The 23,347-nt window shown below is 32.7% G+C and overlaps 6 protein-coding genes across 6 annotated transcripts; 5 read left to right on the forward strand and 1 right to left on the reverse strand.

Moving 5' to 3' along the window:
* Positions 1-12,291: 12,291 nt before the first annotated feature.
* INS49_015051 (uncharacterized protein) lies at positions 12,292-13,824 on the reverse strand (the record flags this gene model as incomplete). Its single annotated transcript, XM_043175737.1, has 2 exons — positions 12,292-12,818; positions 13,350-13,824. The coding sequence occupies 2 exons, from the start codon at positions 13,822-13,824 to the stop codon at positions 12,292-12,294; spliced, it is 1,002 nt and encodes a 333-aa protein (XP_043020694.1).
* Positions 13,825-15,134: 1,310 nt separating this feature from the next.
* Positions 15,135-15,848, forward strand: INS49_015052 (uncharacterized protein; the record flags this gene model as incomplete). Its single annotated transcript, XM_043175738.1, has 2 exons — positions 15,135-15,558; positions 15,619-15,848. The coding sequence occupies 2 exons, from the start codon at positions 15,135-15,137 to the stop codon at positions 15,846-15,848; spliced, it is 654 nt and encodes a 217-aa protein (XP_043020695.1).
* A 30-nt stretch (positions 15,849-15,878) lies between these two features.
* On the forward strand, positions 15,879-18,894 carry INS49_015053 (uncharacterized protein; the record flags this gene model as incomplete). Its single annotated transcript, XM_043175739.1, has 7 exons — positions 15,879-15,928; positions 15,991-16,237; positions 16,323-16,556; positions 16,611-16,765; positions 16,888-17,596; positions 17,666-18,184; positions 18,211-18,894. 7 exons carry the CDS (start codon positions 15,879-15,881, stop codon positions 18,892-18,894), a joined length of 2,598 nt encoding a protein of 865 aa, XP_043020696.1.
* A 1,592-nt stretch (positions 18,895-20,486) lies between these two features.
* INS49_015054 (uncharacterized protein) lies at positions 20,487-21,484 on the forward strand (the record flags this gene model as incomplete). The annotated part of the gene is made up of 2 exons (XM_043175740.1): positions 20,487-20,492; positions 20,555-21,484. The coding sequence occupies 2 exons, from the start codon at positions 20,487-20,489 to the stop codon at positions 21,482-21,484; spliced, it is 936 nt and encodes a 311-aa protein (XP_043020697.1).
* A 29-nt stretch (positions 21,485-21,513) lies between these two features.
* INS49_015055 (uncharacterized protein) lies at positions 21,514-22,003 on the forward strand (the record flags this gene model as incomplete). Its single annotated transcript, XM_043175741.1, has 2 exons — positions 21,514-21,851; positions 21,904-22,003. 2 exons carry the CDS (start codon positions 21,514-21,516, stop codon positions 22,001-22,003), a joined length of 438 nt encoding a protein of 145 aa, XP_043020698.1.
* A 168-nt stretch (positions 22,004-22,171) lies between these two features.
* On the forward strand, positions 22,172-23,050 carry INS49_015056 (uncharacterized protein; the record flags this gene model as incomplete). The annotated part of the gene is made up of 1 exon (XM_043175742.1): positions 22,172-23,050. One exon carries the CDS (start codon positions 22,172-22,174, stop codon positions 23,048-23,050), a length of 879 nt encoding a protein of 292 aa, XP_043020699.1.
* Between the last annotated feature and the right edge of the window lie 297 nt (positions 23,051-23,347).

Consider the following 23,347-nt stretch of genomic DNA (forward strand, 5'->3'; position numbering starts at 1 on the left):
AATAATAATGCTTTTAATTGCTTTTATTAAGTTTAAAGTAATGCAATATTATTTAAATAATTTTAAGATTTAATTATTTAAATAAAAGAATTAATAAGTAATAATCTTAAAGCTATTTAAAACCTTAATAATATTAATTTTATTAAACTTTAAAATATTTAAATTATAAATTATAAATAAAGCTATTTATAATAAAATTATTATATTAATAAAAAGTAAGATTTTTAAAATATTAATTTAAATTCTTAATTTATTATTAATAATAAATTATAAGGTTTAATTAAAATAAGGCTAATGCTTTAATTAATAATAAGTAAAATTAAATCTTTCTTTTTTCTTAATAAATTTCTTAAGATTCCTTTTTTAACTTTAAGTAAAAAAAAAAAAATAATTTTTAAGGTTTTAAGATACTCTTAAAATAAAAGTAAATTTAAAAGGATTTTAAGCTTAAAAGTATAATATATATATTATAATAATTCTTATTAAAATAATAATAAAATAAAGAAACTTAAAAGTAATAATATTTTTAATTAAAGCAATTACTTTTAAGAAATTTATCTTTAATATTATTATAAAATATTTAAATTAAAGTTTAAAAAATAAAGGTATTAATAAATATAATAAATAAAATAAACTTAATAAAAAAATATTTTATTAAAAAATAAGAATTATAAGGTTATAATAAAGAAAGCCCTTTAAATTTATATTTAATGCTTTATTTATTAATATTATATTAAATTCTTAATAAATTAAATTTAAGTTTAATTAAAGCTTAAGCAAAGTTATACTTTAAATTTAAATCTTTTATATAATTTAATTAATATAAAAATATATAATATAATGCTATTTATTAAACTTATAAGTAAGTAAGGTAAATATTTTAATTTTATATTATAACCCCCTTTATTTAAGCTTAAAATATATAATAATAATAATAAATATTAATTAAAAGTTTAAAGCATCTTTAATTAATATTAAGTAATATTTATAAAGTTTAAATTTATTATTTTAATTTTAAGTTTATATTATTATTATATTTTAAGCATAATCTTTAATAAAAAACTTAAAATAAGTTTAAAGCTTAATAATATATTAATATATAATTAAAATAATATTTTATTTAAATATTAAAAGCATAAAAGGTACCTTAAGATTAAAAAATAATTTTAAGATACTTATAATATTATTATAAATTTAATTATATTTAACTTTTCTTTATAATAAATTAAAAATAAATGCAAGCTTTAATTAAAGCTTTAAGTTAATATATAAAATAATTTAATAATATTTAATATAAAAATAAAAAAAAATAAAATTAATAAATAATTAATTTATAGCTAACTTTTTATTTTTTTTATTATTAATTAAAGATGTATAAAATTAAAATTATGCTTAAGCTAAATTATTAATAAAAATAAGCTACTTAAATAATAAGGAATAGGTTTTATTAAACCCTTTTAAGGATAACTTAAAGAAAAGCTTTAACGTAATAAAAAAAGAAGATAAGAATAAAAGAGAATTAAAGAAAGGAAAAAAATAAATATTTTAAAAATTCTTAAAAAATAAAAAAAGCTTAATTAAAGCATTAAATATATAAGAAAAGAAAAGAGTTAATTTCTTAAAAAAATATTTAAAATAAGCGTAAAAGCTAACTTTTTATAGCCAGCCGAAATTCAACGCAATACCATTTCTCACATAATTCCCTGCACCCGCCAATACAATTTAATTTCTTTCCTTTATTTAAATACCTTATTTATTAACCCTTATAACTTATCTTATTTATTCTTTCTTTATAATTAATTAATTTTTATTTAATTATAAAGATTAAGCATAATTAAGCTTAAGTTAAATTAAATTAAGGTATATTATAAGTTAAAAATTAAATAATAATGTTATTAATTTAAGGGTTTAATGTAATCCTTATTTAATTTAAGCATTATAAGTAATAAAAGTGTAAATTTATAAAATATATTATAAATAAAATATTTATATAATAAAAGTAATAATTTATGCTTTATTAATTAATATAATTAAGATAATTTATTATATATAATTATTAAAATAATCTTTATTTATTAATTGCATACTTTAATAAAATAATTAACTTTTAACCTTTTAATAATAACTTAAGTCTTTTTATATGCTTGCCTTTTATAAGCATTTAATATAATTAAATAAGTATATATCTTTAATTAATTTAATTAATTAATAAATTTAAATTTAGCAATTTTAAGTTTAATTTAACTTCTTTTTCTTATATACTTTTTAAAGGCATGTATTAACTATTTAATTAAAGATTATTAATATAATTATAAATATGCTATAAGGGGATAATAACATTATGGGTGATAAGCATTATAAGCAATTAGCATTAAAGCATTAATAAGCAAGGGTTACGTGCCGTAATACGTAATTAACCTTAAATAGTTTATAGCCAAAGGGAGGTTTTGCAGCCTACGGCCGCAACCCTCTTTCCTTCTATATAGCCGATTTAAATATAACCAGTTTGCTATCAACCAATGTACGTTAACCCAGCCAACAAATTATATTATTAAATATTAGTTTATTATAATATAATTAAAATTTAATTAATTAACTTTTTTATTTTTTTATATATTTTTATATTATATTTAATTTTATTATAATTATTATATTATTATTTAATTAATTTATTATAAATTAATTTTTATATATTATTATTTATTTTATTAATTAATTACTTTTTTTATTTTTATAAAATAAAAGCTTAAAACTTCTTAATTATAAATATTTTTTTTAAATTATATTTAAGTTTTTTTAATTTTTTAAAATAATAAATAAATATATTATTATTTATAAACTTTTTATTATTTAATTAATAATTTTTATAATTAATATAAAAAATCTTTTTATATAAATTAAAATTTTATTTTTAATAAAGCTTAATTATTTAATAATTTATTAAATATTAAATAATATTTAAAATTTTTTTTTTTTTTTAAAAAAAATAAAACAATATTATATTAAAATTTATAAATAAATATTAAGCTTAAAATTATAAAGTTAAAATTTTTAAAAAAGATTTTAACTTTTTTAAATATAAATTTAATATTTTTTATTATAAAACTTTTATTATAAATTATTTTAAATATAAAAAAAACTTAAATTTAATAATATAATTAATTAAAGCTTAAATAAAAAGATTAATTTTATTATTATATATATATATTAAAAATAAATATAATATAATATTAAATAATTAAAATAAATAAAATAAATATATAATAATATATTAATAATAATACTTTTATTAATTTTATAATATTAATTAAATTTAATTAATATATAATTTTTATAATTATTTATAATTAATATTTAATAATTATTTATTTTTTAATTTAATATATTTATTAAAATATTAAATTAATTTTAAATTAATTTTATTATTTATTTATTTATTAAAAATAAGCTTAATAAGTTAATTATTTTAAAAAAATGTTACGGTTTAGGCTTTGCTTATTATAATTAGTTAATGGGCTTTAACTTTATAAAAATAGGCTTTAATGCAAATATAAATAAAAAGCAAACCTTTTCCTTTATACTTTAAATATAAACCTTATTTAAGCACTTTATAATAAATAACTTAAGGCTAGCTTATAATATATATTTAAAGTCTTCTTATATTATAAACTTATAATATAATTATATAAAACTTAATATAGCAAAACTTAAAAAGAATAATAATAATTTGCTAAGCCCTTCTTTATTTTAAAGAACTTTTATCTTAAGAATACTTAATAATTTAGCTAATAAAAATAAAGGCTAAGTTTATAATAAATAAGGAAGTAATTAGCATTAAAGAGGCTTAATTCTTTTATATATTTAATTAGCTAAAAACTTTTTATAATTAATTTTTACTTTATATTAATTTTATAAAGATATTTAAAGAATAATTAAAAAGCTTTTTAAAAAAGGTTTATCTTATACTTAAAAATCCTTTTAAATAAAGATATGCTAAGCTTAACTTAGTTATATTATAATAATATTATAAAAAGGAAATAATAAAATTTTTTGCTTAATTTATTTAATTAGCTTATATAATAAAGACTTAAAATTAGTTAAATAAATATAAAATATTATTAATAATTAATAGCTTAATCTTTATAATAAAAGCTTAGCTTAATTATAAAAAGTAGCTAAATATATTTAAGGCTTTTTGCTTTGCCTTATGGCAATATAAGGGTGTTTTTAACGCTATAGCAAAAAAGAATAATACTTAACCTTAAAATAATAAAGCAATAAAAATTAATATTATAGTAATCTTAATAAATAAAGTTAAATATTTTATATATAGCTAATTTAATTATTATAAATATAATTATTTAAATTATTATAAGAAAATAAGGGTATAGCTTTTATTAATTAAGGCTAGTAAGGGAAAAGAGTTTATTTAAAAGGGCGTAATTTTTTTTATAAGATAAGGCTTAAAAGCATTGCTAACTTAATGCTAACTTAAGCTTAAAGCAAGCTAGCTATATATTAAATAATTTAGCGCTATAAAAATGCTTAAAATTTAAGAAATTCTTATTAATAAAGCAAATTATTTATAATTAAATATTAATTAATTATAAATTATATAATAAATTTATAATCTTAAGTTTTTAAATAAAAAAGCTTATATAAAAGGCTTATATTAAAGGATTATAAGAATATTATTAATTTAGCTATTAACTTATACTTAAATAATTATCTTTTATTAACTTACTTTAATTAATATATTAAATTATAAGGGCTAAAGTATGCTAATTATAAATAATAAGCTAAACTTTTAATATAATTAAAAGGCATTAAGGTATAATTAAATAATTAAGCAAAGAGTAATATTTAATTTATAATTAAATTATAATATTCTTTATTTTTTATTATATAGCTACTTTTTAAGGCTTATTATAAGAACTTAAAAAAGGAGAATATATTATGGTTTAGGCTTTATTTATTATAATTAATTAATAGGCTTTAGCCTTATAAGAATAGGCTTTAATGTAGGTATAAATAGAAAGCAAACCTTTTCCTTTGCACTTTAAATATAAACCTTATTTAAGCACCTTACGGCAAACAACTTAAGGTTAGCCCATAATAAAAAATTAATTTTATTACTTAATTAATAAAATAATAAATATCTTAAATAATTAAAAATAATAAAATTTATAATTTATTTATATTAATATATTTAATAATTATTATTTATTTTTAATTATTAAATTAAATTAAATTAAGTTTTTTATATTTTTATTAATATATATAATAATTAATAATATAATAATTATATTTATTATAAAGTTAATTTTTATTAAAATTATACAAGTTATTATTAATAATTTAATATTTAATTATTATAAAATAAAATAATTTAAATTAATTTTTAATAATTATAAAAATAATTAAATTTAATTTTTAAATTAAGTTATAAATTTATAAAATATTAAACTTAATATTTATTAATAAGTTTTATATTTTATAATATTAATAATAAATTAATTATATTTTTTATATATAAAATTTATATAATATTTTTTTAAATATTTTAATTAATAATATATTAAATAAATATTTATTTTTTAATTAAATTAATTTTATAATTATTAATATATAATTTATTATAATAATATTTTTAATTTATATTTTATATAAAGTTTATTTTAAAATATAAAAAATTTATATTATTTACAAAATATTAAAAAGTTTTACATTATTCTTTTAAATTTATTAATTACTTAAATAATTAAAAAAATATTTACTTTTAAAAAAAACATATATTATAATTATTAATTCTTAATATATTAAATATTTAAGTAAATAAATTAAAGTAAAATTAAAATAAAATAATAAAATATATTTAATATTAAAAATAATAATTTTATATAAATTTTAATAATTTTTAATTATATTATATTATTATTAATCCCTTTAAATTAATAAAATTAATTAAAATAAAGAAATTTAAAATAATTAATATTAATTACTATTAACTTTTATTAATTTTTTAATATTAAATAAATAATAAAGTTAAATAATTTTATTATTTATTAATATTAATTATTTATTAATAAATTATATTATAAAAATTATATAATTATTATTATTAATATATTATTATATTTATTTTATTTATTTTAATATATATATATATATATATATATAATAATAAAATTAAATAATTTTATTTAAATTTTAAATAATTATATTATTAAGTTTAAAATTTTTCAATATTAATAATTTATAAAATATATTTATAAAAAATAATATTTAATTTATATTTAAAAAAATTAAAATTAATTTTTAAAATTTAAATTTTATTATTTTTAAATTTATTATATATTTATAAATTTTTATATAATTCTTTTTTATTTCTTTTTAATATTAAAAATTTTAAATATTATTTAATATTTAATAAATTATTAAATAATTAAGCTTTATTAAAAATAAAATCTTTATTTATAAAAAAAGCTTCTTTATATAAATTATAATATATTTAATTATTTTTATAAATAAATAAATTTAAATATTTTAAGATATTAATATAATATTTATTAAATATTAAAAAGTTAAAAAACCTTAAATATAACTTAAAAAAATACTTATTATTAAAGATTTTTAAGTTTTTATTTATAAGAAATAAATAAAAGAATATTTATTAATAAAATAAATAATAATGTTAAAAGAAATTATAATAAATTAATTAATATAAAATATAAATATTTTATTAAAAATTACTTATATTAAACTTATATTATACTTATATTAATTACTTTAAATTAATTAAATTAATAAAAAATAAGAAATTTAAAGTAATTAATATTAATTAATATTAATTTTTTAATATTAAATAAATATTAAAATTAATTAAAGTTAAAAAAAATAAAATAAAAATTAATAATTAATGTTAATTATTTATTAATAAATTATATTATAATAATAAATAAACAATATATAAATATAATAAATAATAATTTTATATTTTTATATTTTTATATTAAATAATTATTAAAATATTTAAAAAATTAATATTATTTTTTTTATAATATTATTTTTAAATTTATATTTAATTTTATTTTTATAAGTTTTTTATAATATAAAATATTATTTTATATTAATATTTTTAATATTAAATATTTATAAATATTATAATTATTTTAATAATAATTATAATAAATAATTAATATATTTATTTTTTTTTATATTTTATTAATAATTATTTTTTTAATAATTATATTATTTTTTAAAACTTTTTTTAAATAAAATAAATATTTTTATTATTATTTTTTATTTAAATTAATAATATTATTATTATATTTTTATAATATTATATAATATAAAAATAAAATAATAAGTATAAAATTATTTAAATTTTTCTATATATTTTAAATTATTATTAAATTTATATTTAATAACTTTTTAATTTATTTTATTTCTTTTTATATATTTTTATAAACTTATAAGAAAATATTTAATAATTATAATTTTTTTTTTATAAATTAAGCTTTTTTTAACTTTTTATTTTAAATAAATTATTATATAATTAATATTAAAAGCTTATTTTAAAAATTAATTATTAATCTTTTCTTTATATTAAAGTTTTTATAAAATTATATTATAATTATAAATTATATTTTATATTAAATAAATATTTTTAATAAATTTATTTTATAATAATATTTTAAATTATTAATTAATTATATATTATTAATTAATATTAAAATTATAATAAATTTATAAAAACTTAATTTATTAAGCTTTTTATATTTTAATATTAAATATATATAAGTTAATTTATTAAAGTAATTTTATTTTAAATATTTAATAATATTCTTTTTTTAAAATAAATAAAATAATTAATAATATTAATATTTATAATAAAATTAAGTTTTATATTAATAAAATTAATTTTTATTAATAATAATTCTTTAAATTTAAAATTATCTTATTTAATTATCTTTAAATTTAAATAAATAAATTTATTATTATTTAAGTTATTATTATAATTAATAATTAAAAATTTTAATATATTAATAAATTATATTTATTTAATTTTAAATTATTTAAAAATAAATCTATATTATTATAATTAATTAAAAATTATTAATTTAATATTTAATATAAAACTTCTTATTTATTTAATTATTTATATAATAATTTAAATAATTATTAAAATTAAAAAATATTAAGTTAATTAAATTAATTTTTTTAAGTTTATTTTAATTACTTTATAATAATTATTACTTATTTAATTATTTTTATTATATAATGAAAAATAAGTTTTTTAAATATTAATTAACTCTTAACTTTTAAATATAATTATTTTTATTTATTTATTTTAATTTAAGATTTTTTTAAAAATTAAATTTAATATTTAAGCAAATTTTAAAAGTTTTTTTTTAATTATTTTAAAATAAACAAATAATTAAAGTTTTTTAAATAATTTAATACTTTTATTATTAATTATTTATAATTAATTAAAAATTATTAAAATATATTTAAACTTTATTTTTTAAATTTAAAATCTTAAAATTAATAAATTATTTAAGTTATAAATAATTAATTAAAACTTTTACTTATTTAAAAATAAATTTTTTAATATATAATTAAGTTTTAATTAATTATTTAATTTATTTAATAATATAAAAAAGTTTTATAATAAAAAAACTCTTATTTTATAATTTAAGTACTTAATAATAAATTTAATAATTATTATAAAAGGGAATATAAAAACAAGGCAGCTATCTTTAATATGTTAATTTAAATTAAGACGGCGCTACCTTTTATATAAAGAAGAAGTCTTATTAAAATTGCAAGTCATGGGTTTTATGCTTAAGGGGTATAAGGCTTAAAGTTTTAATAAATGCTTGCAGTTAATAGGGTCCTTTACTTATATACCCACTTATAATAACCTTAAGTATAATTATTATATAAATATTTTAATTATTTAAAGAAATTTCTTATAATTATTTATTAATAAAATAAAGTATAATAAGTAACTTTATATTTTATTTATAAGTTTAAAAATGGTTATTTATATTAAAGAGTTTTTATTAAGTAAATTAAAAGGAAAATAAGGCTTGCAAAGAATAAAAAGGAAAATATTTCTTAAAAAACAAGCTATTTAAAAAATAATACAAAGAAAGGTTAATTCTTTTTTAAATAAAAAAAAGGAAGGGGGCTATGAACTTATATATACCTATTTGCTATAAATTTCAAATAATGCACTGCCATAATAATAATATTAAGGGGGTGATTTGCGGCAAACCAATTAAATAATAATGTAGTAATTATAGTAAAACTAAGTATAATATAAGAATTTTAAAAAAAAAACTTTAGTTAATGAAATTTTAAATAAATTATAGTTTTTTTAACCTTATTAATAATAATTAATATTAATATATATATTTAAATAATTTATAATATATTGCATTTTTAATAATATAATTAGCTTTAATTAATATTAAATATATATTTTTTATTAAAAGTTAGCTATTTTAAATTAATATTATACTTACATTATTTATTTTAAATTTATAAAATTAATTAAAAATAGGGAATTAAAAGTAATTAACATTAATTAATATTAAATTTAATTAATTTCCTTGCATTAAATAATAATAATAATAATAATAATAATAATTTATTTACGTTATTTTAAGCTATTGCTAGCTAAAAATTATTTAATATGCAGTCCCTTTATTAATTTACTTATAGGGAAAAACTATGCTAAATAGCTAGAAAAAACTCTTATGCCGCGACCTTTCCATAATAACGCAGCTATTTATCCACGTTATATTAAGTAATATAAGCATTATACTTATACTTAAAAATCCTTAAAAAGGGAAATTTTTCCTTTCGCCTTATAACTTTTTCATAAAGTTCTTAACTTATCTATTTATTATTTCTTAAATAAGAAGGTAGTAAAAAACTATTTATATAAGTAATAGAATTTAAGTTAAGAAGTATAAATAATTGCAACCCCTTATTTATTTCTTTTTTTTCTTTCTTTAATAATATATTATTTTTTAGGTAAGTTTTTAATTATTAGCGACCTTATAAAGTATTTAAGTGCTTTATAGCGGCATTGCAACCCCTTTGCAGCCTCTTTTTAATATTTCTTAGCTTTATACCCTTATTATTATCTTTGCAACTTTTTCGCGATTTTTATTATATTAAATAATATTAAGGATATGGTTAAGGCCTTAAATTAATATTTCCGCCCTTACTTCATAATCTTTAATAACCTTGCTAAGTTTCTTAATGGAATTAATAATAATAATAATGATTTTTAAATAGTTTTAGCGTTTTCTTAAAAGCGTTGCTGCATTAATACCACAACCCTTAAGAAATTTAGCTTTAAGGGTATTACCTTAGCTATTATAAAGAGCGTTATTAATAACTTTACTGCGATTTTTTTTAAGGCTTTTAAGGCAATGTTTATAAATATAATTAAGCTTAATTATATCTTAACTTATGCTTAAACCTTTAAGATATTAAAGCGTATTCTTGATAAGTTTGCCGTGATTATTAGCTGTCTTTTGGCTATTATTGCTGCCTAGGGTTGCGTTTTGGATAACGTTTATTTCTGCTATACTTGCGCTAAGCGTTATGCTGATCGCGGCTACTTCGTTGCAACCCCTTGCACTTAGGCCGTGGGTTCCTTGCACTAAATAGGTATTAAAATTAATAAAAATTAAGTAATATCATAAAAATCAGCTACTTAGTGGTAAATTATATTATTATGTTTTTAAAAATATTTTTAAAGTTTATAATATAAATATATTAAACTTTATATATAAAATATTAACATTTAATAATAAAATATATATAAGCATTTTTAAAATAATTAAAAATAATATACTTTTAAATAAAATATATTTATATATTATAAATATATAAGTTTTAAATATAAGTTTTTAATTTATTACTATTATTTTCTTTAAATAAAAAATAATACTTTTATAATTTCTTTATATAAAACTTATATAAGGAAGTTTTAATAACTTAATTTTATAAGTAAAAGATATAATATAAAATATATAAAAAGAAAATTGTTAATGTTATCATATAAAGTATTAGGATTTATTAATATTTTAAATTTATTAATTTTAAAAATATATTTAAAATTATTATGCTTAAAAACGAATTTTTATAATATTTTCATATAAGTTTTTAGATAAAATTATATATAATAAATTGGGAATAAACTTTTTAGATTTTACTTAGATTTAATAAGAGGGGGTTGAAAAGTGGGTGTATGTGTGGAAAGGGCGGCCGGAATCGGGGGGGTGTCGGAATCTGGGCCGGGGACGTTAAGAAGCATATATGTATAGATTAAAAACGAGACCACACACCCATAGCTCTGTAATGTCTTACTCTGGACAGCGGGAAGGGAAGGGGAGCAAGCGGGTGTAGAAAAAAGTGCCTGGGGATTGAACCCAGGCCTTTGATACGAAGGCGGCCGTGAATGGTCACTCCGCTGATCGGCACTCTTCTTCCAACTGAGGTGCCTTCCTTTGCTGAATGCTCTGCTGTTTATCAGAATCATGACCTTTCATTGTGTTGCTCTCCTGGACGTACAAAACTGTGGGCCCGTCTGCGTGGCGAGTAGCTGAGTCTTTGGGTTGCGGCGGGAGTCTCGTCCTTTCTGATGTGGGAGCATATGGAGTCGGCCGTCCCACAGGCAGCAGGGCGTAGGAGAGAGGATATATGGTATCACGGCTTATTGAGATCTATGAGCGCGAAATTGTTCTTGAACAGAGGAGTGATTACAGCATCTCACACCACTTGGTCCAGTATGCCTGTCCCGGCACACTTCCTCGAGACCTTTCACCACTGCAACAGAGGAGGAAAGCTTTTCGGATGATCTCATCTAAATCCTATTGGGGCAGAATAGTAATTGATTTGCGAAACTACGAACTGTGTATTCCATGGGGAAACTTTCCGTCGCCAGGCCATGCAGGCGGCGAGCTGTCAAGAAATCCCGATGAGAGATGCAAGGAGATGGGGTGGGTAGTGGTCATGATGGGTTTTGTGGTCCTTGGAGGAGGGCAGCTTGATCGTCAGGCCATGCAGGCGGACGGGTTGCCCAGTAACCCAATGCAAATTGCATGAATCTTGCTCCAAAAGATGGCGGTGAATGAGTTATTCCTTTTTCCAGCCCTTTGGTGGCCACTTGAGGTCTTCCAATCCAAGGGCCTTGGACTTGCGGCACGCAACTGCCTCCCGACTACGACGATCCTCGCCCACTAACGCGAGGAGGTTTGATCGAGGTCATACGAGGCCAGCGAGTGGGTCATCGCGAGGGATGGATGGGGCACTGCCTCTCGAATCATCTTGGGCTGGCAGGATGGTGTTCTCTTCGTCATTGTGATGAGACTTGGCCTTCTTCGGGTCTGGCGGAGACATGTGCTCCTCGTGGCTGCTTTCCGTTCTGGGCCTCTTCGAGGTTGACCGAGATGCATCTTGCTCGTCTTCCTTGTCTCTCTTCTTGTCCTTCTTTCCCTTCCTGCTCTTTTTCTTGTCCTTCTTGTCCTTCTTGCTCTTCTTGCTCTTCTTCTCTTTGTCCTTCTTGGTCTTCTTCATGTTGTCTCCGGCTGGGTTGGGAATCTCGGCCACGGGTTCCTGGAATGGCTTGGAAAGCATATTGTCGTTGCCCTTGTGCTCGTCCAAAGCCTTCGAGTATGGACTGAGCACGATCGGGGAGTCGCTCATGATAATGTGATCATTGTCCGGGTCTAATCCGCTAGAGTCATCGTCCACCCGGTTCTTGTCGCCTGCCACGGTTTCAGAGGCCCTGCCTAAGTGGCTTGCAAAAAGGGAGCCAGTGGACTCATCTGAATCGGAGGCTTCGTTTGCAAATGCAAACTATGAGCCAGTGTCTATCATTAAGTACGGGAGATCGAGAGAAATATGGCCCATCGGACTCGAACTCCGACACTTCCTCCGCGAGTTTCCAGTCTCTGGGTTGAAGAAAGAGAGCAGCGATGGCGTCGATAGCGTGAGTACCCGCTTTCTGTCGTTGGGCCTCTGGGAAAGCCGGCTGGAGCTTTTGATCCAAAACCTGGCCTGCTCATGTGCTTTTGCCGGGCGGCCCCTGTCTCGTGCAATAGCTCCTGGACCTCTTCCAAGGCCAACGATGTCATTGAAACATTTCGGTCCATCAGGTCAGCCTCCAGCAATTGAATCTTGTTACTGTACTCTAAGGTTTGCTGGGACCCCAACTTGTTGACAGAGTTCACGAGATGTGGCGACAGTTTCGTGTTGTGTTTAAGTACCACGTTGAATTGCGGTCTGACCTGGTCCTCATTTTCCGTGTACACGATCCATACGCGCTTCATCTGTGTAACTGCCCTGTCTTTCAAAGCGCATGGGACGGTGAAGACACAAGACGGCGGGCGGGGTCGTCTTGTTGCTTGGAGGTTGTACCAGAATGAATGTGTATGGGCCAAATCCGTGGTACTCCATATCAGAGTCCATCGCCTGGGCAGTGATGTCCCAGTCGAACGTGCAGTTGTCTGCCGCAGGCTTGACAGTAGCGACAAAACCGGCGCTGGACACCCGATTGACTGGCTCATCATCTACAGCTTTCTTGTAGTAGTAGTAAAGATCCAAAACGGAGAATTCATAAGAAGGGTGCTGAATGGTGAGCGCAGCAACCAAGGCGTGCAGAAGACTCCAGCATCCGGTAGAGCTGACTTTGTAGACGGTGAATCCGCCTCGATGATCCAAGTCGAACGTCTTCTCGATGCTGTGATTGGCGTCGACGTACCTGAAAAGTGATTTGTGCGCTGGCGGTGCCAACATCTATGAGCTTGGTGAACTCTGGGTGTGACGATGCGAATTGATCTCAGAAGTAAGAGAAGCTGACGGGGAAAAGTCTGAAGCGGGTAGCAATCGGGAGTTGTGTAGGTGTTGTCGCGTGAGTGTTTGTTCTAGACAGACTTCGCGTTTGTTGACATCGGTGGTTAGGCGGAAAGTCAAACAAAACCTGTTCTAGTGGAGCTCCAAGCTGTCTCTCACCAAGCTGGGTGAAGCACAATTACTGGTAGGCCACCATGTGTAGTAATGGTGTCCCAGCATTGACGTTGAGCAGGGCACACTCCTTACAGGCACCATACTAGGCTGGCCTATACACCGTCACCGTTCTTTCTACAAAGTAGCTCACCACAGGAGTACTTTTTCTTTCTGTATGTGTAGTTGATCCAACAGTAGACACGTCTGCTTGCCAGTGACTTCGTCGTCATGTCTTGGCAACGGGAGACCGTCGCCCCCGACTGCTGTCGTACACACTGCTTGGAAGCTCTTGCAGCATAAAACTCCTCAAGATGAATGTGTATGTGCTGTAGGAGAGTCGATCTGGTCAGACTGGCCGTCAATGACGATCCGAGGCGAGTAGCAGCTAGCAATGCTAGCAGGTGATAACCGCCTGGAGATCCAATTGCTGTCCTCTGCAGATTGCTATTGTTTGCCTTGAGAATAGCAATGAGAGGAAGCCTTGGTCCCTTAGCTTCAAGAGAAAAGTGGGTCCACCCAGGTGTCCCAAATTAATTTAAACTCGAACTGTCTCGTCTGTTGGCAAGTCTTCTTGGATCTCTTCTTCCAACCGCCCCAACCTCGCACTGCGAGCACAACCGTTGGCCGTTCTGGTCGTTATGTTTTTTGTTTGTTCTCGGAAAGCCAAGCCAGCCCTGCATTGCCAGGCATGGAAACCAGTTAAGTCATCGTCTGTTTGCTAGGGAGCATGCACTGCATGCTCTTTTTTTCTCAAAGGCCAACCAAGCCCTGCATTGCCGGGCACCAACTTCAGTTATCGTCCAGTAAACAAATTGAGTTTGTTGTTTTTCGCAGTTCACCAAACGCAAATCACAGAAAACCTTGACCCACTTTTCCTCCTCCTCCACTACATTTCTGCCTGGGACTACCTTTTCGGCCACCGTCAACCTCCAGCCATCCCTTCTACTTTGCCATTTACCTGACCGTCTACACATAGTTTGATCGCCGCACGCGACTGTCACTCTCGCAATTGACCATCAACCTCACTTCTGGCTATTTGCGCATACTCCAGCCCTCTTGCGCCACTGTTCCCAGCATGCATGTCTAGGGTCTCCCGAGCAATGGGCAAGGTCAAAAACAAGACCAATGCCCCCGCAATCATAGGCATCATGACTGATGACGACAACGTCATGATGCTTGGAGGCAGGCAGCTCAAGGCTGGCGATGAGTATCTCTTCCCCAAAAACGTCAAGACGAGTGTGTTTGTCAACCAGTCTGGCTATGGTCACAACGGTCACAACCCCCGCGTTGGATTCGAATGCATTGCTGAGCATGGCGAGCTCCACGGTCCTTGTAGCACCGCCACTCACTATGAGGTTCAGGCTGATGTCAAGGCCGCTAACAGCTACAAATTGTTGTTTGTCGGCCCACTCAAGGGAGCCACGGTTATAGCCTTCAAATTGGCGGGATCCGCTGCTGACGAGGAGCTTGAAACTCTTCCGTCGGAGGCAGTGCCCCAGTCAATTATTGACGCCAACAAGAAGGGTATGTTCTCACTCTGTACCTTCCGACCGACTTCTGGAAATACTAACATAAGAAAACAAGGTGCCGATCTGGTCGCTCTTTGGATTTCCTGGGATGACAAGCCTTTGGACGAGCCTAAGAACGAGCTTGAGAACGAGCCTAAGCTCGACTTGATGACCTATCCTCCAGCTGTCGCCAAGGGCACCAACTACGGCCTTGTCCACAATGATGAGCCCTTCGATGGTGGCGTCACCATTTCAAAGATACTGGCCTCGCCTTGCATCTTCGCGTATATTCCAAGGAGCCACTAAATACGCATGATGAATGCTATAAGCCATGGAATGGCAGCTTCCCCTATCGACCTGGAGCGACCCTGTGGCATCAAGGCGATGTAAGTCCTAGTCCTTGTTCAACTCCTGCCCTTCTCGATCGAAGACTGAATGTTATACACAGGCCTAACTACGACCGCTCTCACCTGGAAAGCATCAGTGATGATTGCTGGCTGGGACCCGACGAAGCGCCAATCATCCCGCAGCGTGTCACTGACTACTCCCACATCCACAACGCCATATTGCTGGGGATGGGTTTAGATACGCTCCCCATGCAGCAGGACATTGAGAAGTTGGCAACCAAGACCTGTCGAGCCATACTTTTTCGTGGAAACGATGGAAGACTCTTTGCTGGCTTTGAACTGCCCCGGGTGAGTACTGGTGCCGCTGCCATGGTTTACAGACTACATAATATCATTAAGTGTTGAATGTGTGCTAATCAAAAATCATGAGAAGGGTGATGAATTCCGTCAGTTACTCGATGCGGTCAACAAAGACGGCCAGGAGGTCCATATCCTCACGAAAGGGCCGATTCCTCGGGATCCCAAGTCGAACGACAAGAAGCCGAAATTCGAAGAGCGTAACCCATTTCCCGCCAAAATTCTCGTCGCTCTTCCAGCTGAAGTCGATTTACCCTCAAGCTGTGACATCTTTGCAGAAGTGTACCCCAGAATAGTTGGCGCAGAAGAGGTTGGTGGTGCAGCGGAGTTGTCAGACCTGGTTGCGAGCAATGGAGAGACTTAGTTGGACCTCCGGCTCAAATTCAAAGACGAGACATCGCAGACCAAACGCCACATTGCGAGCTTCAGCGAGCACCTTGACGAAACCAAGTTACAACCCGGCGAGCATGAAGCGAATTCAGGTTATGAGGAACACCACATCCGCGAAATGCAGAAGAGGTCTACCAGAGACATGTTGTGTGGACGTGGAGCTCGGCATTACTACCTTGGTCCCAACCGTCGAATCGTGGAGTCATTGCCTCCTTACCCCTTCAATGAGGTCGATGTTGTGGAACTCACAGGCACCAAGCTGAGGGTGATCTGTTCGCCACGATCCTCTCGAATACAATTGGCAAGCTTGGCTCGTACAGCGAGCTCATAAAATCCTCCATCAGGGCTCTTCCAGATGGCATCCTCAGCATCGAAGCGTTCCCAGGAGCTGGGAAGACCACAGTGACAGCTGCCATTGACGCATTCCTTTGTCTGCTGTCCGAAAAGATCAAGATCGTCGTCATTGCTGCACAGAATGCTGCCCTAACCGGCAATCTCTCCAACCGCCTGCGAGAAGCAGTCACCAACATAAACAAGGAGCTGAGCCTTGACTCTTCTGGACACCAGAAGCAGCTCCCATTGGTGCTTCGTGTGTTTGTCAGCCATCACAAGGAGATCATTGAGCTCGTGCGCATTGTCAAATCATGGTACATGTGTGGCCCTGATCCTGAGCGCCCAAATACCCTCTGCGAGCTGCTGCTTCAGCTCCTTGGTGCCGGTCCCCACAGCCTCCCCGCCTTCTCGAAACCTGGATTAACCGAGTTGGCCACTAAAATCAAGTTGGAAGATAGCGAAGATTTTCAGAAATTGCGCCACTTTATTGCTGGCGATATGACTTGGGAGGACGCCAACTCAACGATGCGACAGGATCAACCCAGCAAGGCAGCGCAGTCGGCTTTGACTGCACAGCATGCCCTCGAGAAAACCGTTGAATCCATTTTTCCTCTTGTTAACGTTCTTGTCTGAACAAATGCGGCAGCGACATTAGACCCTTGCAAGAGGTTCGTGGAGCAAGCGGATCTCTGCCAGAATGAGGAGGCCGGCGCGACATCCTCCCCCCAAATCTTCTCCGGATGGCGCGGCATCGGCCAGCCCTTGATTATTTCCGGCGACAGTGCGCAGTTCGGTCCTTACGTGCGCGACTACAAGAAGCACATTTTCCGGGAGTTCTTGGCCACGTCGACGCTTGACATGATCAAGACTGCTGGATACCCAACCTTTCTATTGAATACGCAGCACCGAGCCATTGACGGTCAGTTCGAACCGGTCTACGAGATCTTCTACAGTGATTTCAAGTCCATCGAGTCTGCCCCCAGTCAGCACCCTGACGACCACCCTGACGCCCAGCGAATCGAAGAGGCCTTCGTCGCAGATTTTGCGGGTCTTGAGTTGTCTCCAGCAGACCGCATTTTGCCCATGTTTATCCATGTCCCTAACTCTGCGTGCGAGTACATCGGCAAGTCGAGTCACAGCCCTCTCCAAACCAAGGCGGCCGTCTATGTGGTCAAGAAGCTTGCCAGCCGCGACATCAAGGAAGCCGATATCATGGTCATTGGGGTCTACGGGCAATTAAGGAGACAGTTGCAGATGTGGCAGAGCCCGCCCTTGGGCCGTTCACTGTCGACGTCGGTGACGAATGGGAAGTGAGGCTGTTTGCGCAGGTACACGACGCCATCGTTGCGCTGAAAGATTACCAAGCATCGAAGTCCAAGGAGCCTGTCGTAAAGTCGAGTATTGACTCCGACCTGAACCAGAAGTCTGATACACCTTCATCGGAGACCGAGGCCACCACGAAGCCAATAACTCTTCGGGAACGCTTGACTGCTTTCGTGAGAGAGGCTCAGCAGCCCGTGCTCAAAGCGGCTGCTAACGCTGACAGCTCTTGGAACGGCTCTGACGACCCTCAAATGTCTGGCGAGAAGACATCCTCGAACCCTTCTCACAGGTTTGGCACCTCCGGTGAGAACAGCATTAAGGATCATGGTAGTGGGGAGTCCGGTCAACTACGCAAGGATCGCCCGAAGCGAGAGCAGATTACGTGCTACAACTGCCATGAGGTTGGCCACAAGATCAGTGACTGCAAGAAACCACGGCAGGAGATAGATTACAGCAAGATCCAGTGCAGGAGGTGCAAGAAGTTCGGTCACACCCCCACCAAGTGTGATCAACCTCCGCCGTCGCGGGGTCCCAACTCTGGCTTCGGCAACGTCAATACCCCAGGAGCCGATGACAGCACATCCAACTACACTGGCTGGTAAATTTAAGATCGAAATTGGCCAGGGGACAGGATGGAGATGATATTCTGGTGCGGCAAGCACGGCAACGCGGAAAATAACCAACCGTCACTCGAGGGTCACGGAATTTGGTTGCGTTTTGACATTGATAGACAAAAACAAGTTCATAGACAGACAGACAGACAGACAGACGGGTTCGATATCCGGAGAGATAAAATGATACATTATCGTCTCTCGAACGTCCATAACCAACTATTTTCAGGTGATGACCACACGTGTACCTGGAGGCCTGAGCCTCCATCATCATCAACTTGGGTGCACAGCTCACCTCTTTGCCAAGCAGCCTCAACCTCAGCAATGCTGTGGCAGCAATCTTGACGTATCATTGATGTGTGCAGACATTCATGAAGCCAAAAATTATGAGAATTCCGACGAGCTCTCTTCAGAAGCACTACTGTGTCACAAAACCTTTCGATGCTCACCAGTATCAGCGGCACTCAACATCCTCGTGCGCTCCTTCAGGTATATCGCTGCCATACACTGCTTGAGGACCCCTAAAACCCGCCCAATCGCTTCAAAATGAAGGTATATATATTTTTTTTTAGGAGAGCCGTATTGAATTATAAGGTTTGGTGCTACCACAAGATGCAGAACCGACCCATCATCCTAATTTGTGATTGGGGGCTTGTCTCGAGCAGTGGCAGCAGCTTCTCGCTTGAACCACCGAAACACCCAATGCCTGGTCTAGAGAGAAAAAGCTCTCGATGTTGTTCCACCGTGTTCTGTTGGTTAGTTCTGAGCACAGTGGTAGAATATGCGTTGAGTCTTGCTGGCTGACACAGTCGATTTGCATTGAATGAATGGGTTTCCCTTCCTCCTGGACCAATGAGCTGGCACTGCTCGTCCCATCTTCAACGATGACCGGATGGCTTAGCTGGTGCTATTGGCTGCTTGCAGGTTCCCTATTCGTGTCCAATGGGCTGGCGTTGCTCATCCCATTCTCTCAGTTTATCAGATGGCCTAGCTGATTCTATTGGCTGCTGGCAGGATCGTTCACTTGTCTTCATTCACTGGTACTTTCCAATGTTCGGACGAGCCGAGCGGCGCCCTTCAGACACTCGCCTCCTTCGTCTATTTAAACCCTCAACCTCGACCTCTTCCTTCGACTTTCTTCCCACTTCAACGCACAACACACTTCAACGCACAACACATCTGCAATCTTGACGTTCCCCTCTTCCTCTACTTCTACCTCTACAGCTCTTCCCACCCATCCACCTCGCTGGTCTCTCCCTCCATCCTTATTCCCTACGACTTTCTTCAACTCCTTGCAACTTTCCGCAGAGAGCAGTACGATGGTTTTATGCGACAGGAGAGTCGCCTACCTCCACTAAGCTCCTACATACCTTTGCGCTTGCTCAATCTTGAACAGAGGTTCAAGAAGGCTTGTTAATTGGAGGACAGCAGACTCGAGTAAGTGTTCTCGCATTCCTGTCGTCTATTTGCCAGGCACAACTGGCGCTCAGTTTGTACAGATGAGATAATCGCCGCCCAAACTCTGCCATCACACTGATCTGTGGGTTCAGTGCCGTGCTTACGCACCAGCCATATTTCATCATATGTCCGTGGCAGACCAGGAAATCGAGTCGATTGACACAAGACGCGCGCCCTTTCAGACTTGTTTAAGATTGCCAATGAGCTCGAGAAGCTGTTCGACCCTGAGAACGACGAGACGTCTTTTCGCCCTGGTCATACCGCCCACCACACTCTGGACACGCTGCCGTATCCGGTAGACAAGCCGCGGAATAAGTCGAGGAGCATGACCATGCAGAGACCGGAATTGGCTCTCGATAAGTTCTGGGACGAGCTTGACAAGTATGTCAAGAAGCACTGCTCAGAGGACTGCTTTGATGCCTGGCAGTCCCAGTGGCCAAGACGAGAGGACCTGAAGAGGACGAAAGATTGGGGAGATGCCGAGACGGCTCCACTGGTCGGTCGTCTCGCTGCGGTCAACCTCAATCTCGGTCACGAGGAGAAAGCGCCAGCAACGGAAGTGGCTCGACCGTCGAAGAAGTCCAAAAAGAAGAAGCGCAAGGCGCCAGTACCGGAATCCGAAAACATTGAAGACCCACGGCCAAACGAAGCTGAGGATGACACTACACAGCCAAAAAAGCCGAGTATCAGCATCAGCAAGCGAGCATGGCAAGTCTTCCATGATGGTCTCTCTTTTGTTCCGAAAGAAAAGAAAAAGCCCGCCGAACTTCGATGGCAAGATTTCCTTCATGCAATGACCTCGCTCGGGTTCAGTGCGACTAAAATGTTCGGCTCCGTCTGGCGATTTGATCCAGGCGAGAGGCACGGTCTGCAGGGCTCAGAGGAACCCAAGGCGAAGTTACAGCCCCGCGAGCTCTTGGATAAGTGCGTCGAGTCGACAACTCTTCCGTTCCTCCACGTGCACCTGAAGTCCGATCGGAAGCCACGCCGCGTTTCGGACTGGACCAAACACTCGGAATGCAGATGTTCCATCGGCCCTGGAGAGTCTATACAACGCTGCGTAATTGAACATGAGTACCGGACCGGTCGCATTGGCGACCAACAAACCACTTTGGTTCCTTGAACAAGCTCTTCGGAACGAAGTGATCGAGGATGCCGCCCCCAAGCCCATTGACCCCCAAGACACCGGGATACATCCTCGACGTGCTGAACAACAGCAAGTTGTCTGAGGATAAGAAGTTGGTCCTCGAGAATCTGTCAGCAGCCGCAGAAGAAGCCCTGCAGAATGTGTCTCACTTCATCGTACTCGACGGAGAGGAGGACCTCCCGATCGATTGCCTCGACTGTTTACAACGCGCGATCTGGGGAACCGGTGCTTTTGCGGCCGGCTGGCGTGCCCGTCAACCCCGAGACGCGACGATTGAGGAGTACGATGGTGCGGATCCAACCCGTCACACTCGAGTGAGAAGGGGAGGACCACAGTTTCTCGCGTAGGACAGACCCTCCCTCTTGTTTTTGACTCGGTTTCTAACATGAATGCAGCAACGAACCAGTCATTGACTGGATTTCCTTGTTTAAATGCACAACGATAGTCATCACGCCGCGCCTGAAGAAGTCATACCAGGGAGCCAAAGCCGGCTGATGTGTCCCCGGGATCCCTCCGTCGTGTCATCAACACACTCCACCTTTTGATGAAGACATCGCGGATGTCGTTACTCTCATGGGAGGTACGTTCGATCCCTGTCCCCTGGACGACAAAGCGGCAGCCTACCCTTTGCAGCATTGCGTTCCCCACTCGGGCCGAGAAAACATGCCTCGTCTCAATGATGTGGACGTGCCCATGCTTCAAGCGGCGGAGGCCGTGTTCCTGATGCAGGGCGAGCGGCCCCTGGGGTCAAGCAAGCTTGGTGGGACGGAGGCGGAGACCAAGTCGTACCTGCCTGCCCGGCCTGGACTGTTCTTCAACTGCATGTTCCCGCTAGAAGGCCCGATACGCGTCAACCGCCCCGAGAACGGACACAGAACGATCCTGGCAGATGTCGACCTCCACGTCCTTTTTGCAAACTGCGAGGTTGCGCTTGAGCTGCTCACCCGTCTGTCGTCTCAGCCCTGGTGCTCGATAACTGGGAAGGAGTCCCGCTTCCTCCGTCTCCTGATGACCACTGACATCCCCGCTGTGGATCTTGCACGTTCGCTGCGTTTCCTCCGGACCGATCCCCAGACATCGATTGCAGTATTCCACGACGTCGCATGCGCAGCTCCGCGCGCGGACAACATGCCATCTTTCTTGTCCGATGCTGCTTTGGCCCGATATCTCGTCGTCGGTGACGAATTGAAGCGCAAAGACAACATGCGCATGTTCTTGGACGCTTGCAATGAGCACCACGACCCCTCACCATATGCTCGTATTGAGCCGCAGTTCTCTGAGAGCGACTACGTGGTTGACTTCCAAGACTGCGTGCAGGACGAGGAGGACGTGAAGATCGAGAGGTTTGTGGTCGACTCCAAAGCTGGGAAGCGGCTGTACCCGCTGCACCGCGAGGCTGTGCTGGAGAACTTGGACCGGTGCCGCTGGTTCACCTGGGGAAAGCAGGATCATCTCATTTTCCATGACAAGCCCAGAAAGTTGAACGAGGACAAGGAAAAGATTTGGAATGGGCACTCATCACCGCGCAACGTACATAGTTAAACCACCCACTGGAACTTATCTAGCATACGCGGTAGTCTCGGAATATGCAATTGAGGAATATCTCCAGAGTTTGTCACGAGTGTGCATGTGTGAAATTCACAACCGTAACTGTGCGTAAAGGTCTCAACATTCTGTTCAATTTCAACTACATATATACAGCGGATGAGGACAGTGCCAAGGTAAAAACACCAACGAGCCTGGCACTGTACCTCGTGACCCAAATCGCTAAAAAAGAACACTTTTCTCTCTTGAAACACCTGCAAAATCGACTATCTACATGGTACTCCGCATATCCTT

Source organism: Diaporthe citri (assembly GCF_014595645.1).
Source record: "Diaporthe citri strain NFHF-8-4 chromosome Unknown scaffold_8, whole genome shotgun sequence".
NCBI classification, from domain to species: Eukaryota; Fungi; Ascomycota; class Sordariomycetes; order Diaporthales; family Diaporthaceae; genus Diaporthe; species Diaporthe citri.